The sequence below is a fragment of the Haplochromis burtoni genome, unplaced genomic scaffold (assembly GCF_018398535.1).
Source record: "Haplochromis burtoni strain Fernald_Lab_line unplaced genomic scaffold, NCSU_Asbu1 Contig_932, whole genome shotgun sequence".
NCBI lineage: Eukaryota > Metazoa > Chordata > Actinopteri > Cichliformes > Cichlidae > Haplochromis > Haplochromis burtoni.
Window position 1 is genome coordinate 46,930 of NW_024583293.1, and position 1,228 is coordinate 48,157.

The window sequence follows — 1,228 nt, forward strand, 5'->3', positions numbered from 1 at the left end:
TAAAACCAAAGTTACTTTCCCTAGTAACTAGTTACTTTGAAAGTAACGAGTAACTTGAAGTAACTGAGTTACTTTTGAGAGAAGTAACTAGTAATGTAACTCAGTTACTATTTTAAAGTAACTTACCCAACACTGCATAACACACACAAACTTGTGGTTCTGAATCTACACAGTAACCCAAAGACATTTAAATTAACTTCAGTGATTTCTAAGTATTTATAGGCTGATTTTAAAACTTCCTTTTTATTTCAGAAATGTAATATTTGCACTGTAAGTGCTTACTTGACAAATTTCATCAGTTGGGGCTGGATCAAGTGAACCAGAAACATTCAATGTTAAACTATGACATTTCTAAGTTTTTCATTAGTCAATGCAGTGTTATTTTTGGCCTGCTAACATGGTGTCACTTAAGTCAAGGTTTTGAACTTCTGACTGGATTTTCTTTTAAACTGACAAGAATCTTAGAAAAAAAAGTACATTTAATTGTGTTTTAATATAACATAAACAACTTCATCAGATAAAGATCTGTAGGAAAAGTATGTTTCCTGATTTTTGCCACTTTTTTCTTCTTATTTTAATTTCTGTTCTTTCTTTTTTTTCATTCAGAGACTCTGCAGCCATGTCAGTCTAAATTCAAGTCTCATCTGAAGAAGAAGTATGAGCGTGTGGTCGAAGGGATCTCTGTAACATTAAGCAAAAACCTTCTCAATCAGATCTACACAGAGCTCTACATCACAGAGGGAGGGACTGCAGAGGTCAATGATGAACATGAGGTCAGACAGATTGAAACAGCATCCAGGAAACCAGACAGACCAGAAATAACAATCAGACAAGAAGACCTCTTTAAAGCCTCACCTGAAAGAGATGACCAAATCAGAACAGTGCTGACAAAGGGAGTGGCTGGCATTGGGAAAACAGTCTTAACACAGAAATACACCCTGGACTGGGCTGAAGACAAAGCCAACCAGGACATCCAGTTCATATTTCCATTCACTTTCAGAGAGCTGAATGTGCTGAATGAGGAAAAGTTCAGCTTGGTGGGAATTGTTCATCACTTCTTTACTGAAATTGAAGAAGCAGGAATCTGCAGCCTTGAAGACTTCCGGGTTGTGTTCATCTTTGATGGTCTGGATGAGTGTCGACTTCCTCTGAACTTCCACAAGACTACAATCCTAACTGACCCTAGAAAGTCCACCTCAGTGGATGTGCTGCTGATAAACCTCATCAG

At 37.4% G+C, this 1,228-nt stretch overlaps 1 protein-coding gene across 1 annotated transcript in view; it reads left to right on the forward strand.

Moving 5' to 3' along the window:
- LOC102310857 (nucleotide-binding oligomerization domain-containing protein 2) overlaps positions 1 to 1,226 on the forward strand; it is a gene marked incomplete at its 3' end in the record, with an annotated part of 10,969 nt that extends 9,743 nt beyond the window's left edge. The window contains exon 5 of the mRNA XM_014330629.2: positions 607 to 1,226. Coding sequence (XP_014186115.1) covers positions 607 to 1,226 — 620 coding nt within the window. The remainder of the gene's footprint in view (positions 1 to 606) is intronic.
- Positions 1,227 to 1,228: the final 2 nt, after the last annotated feature.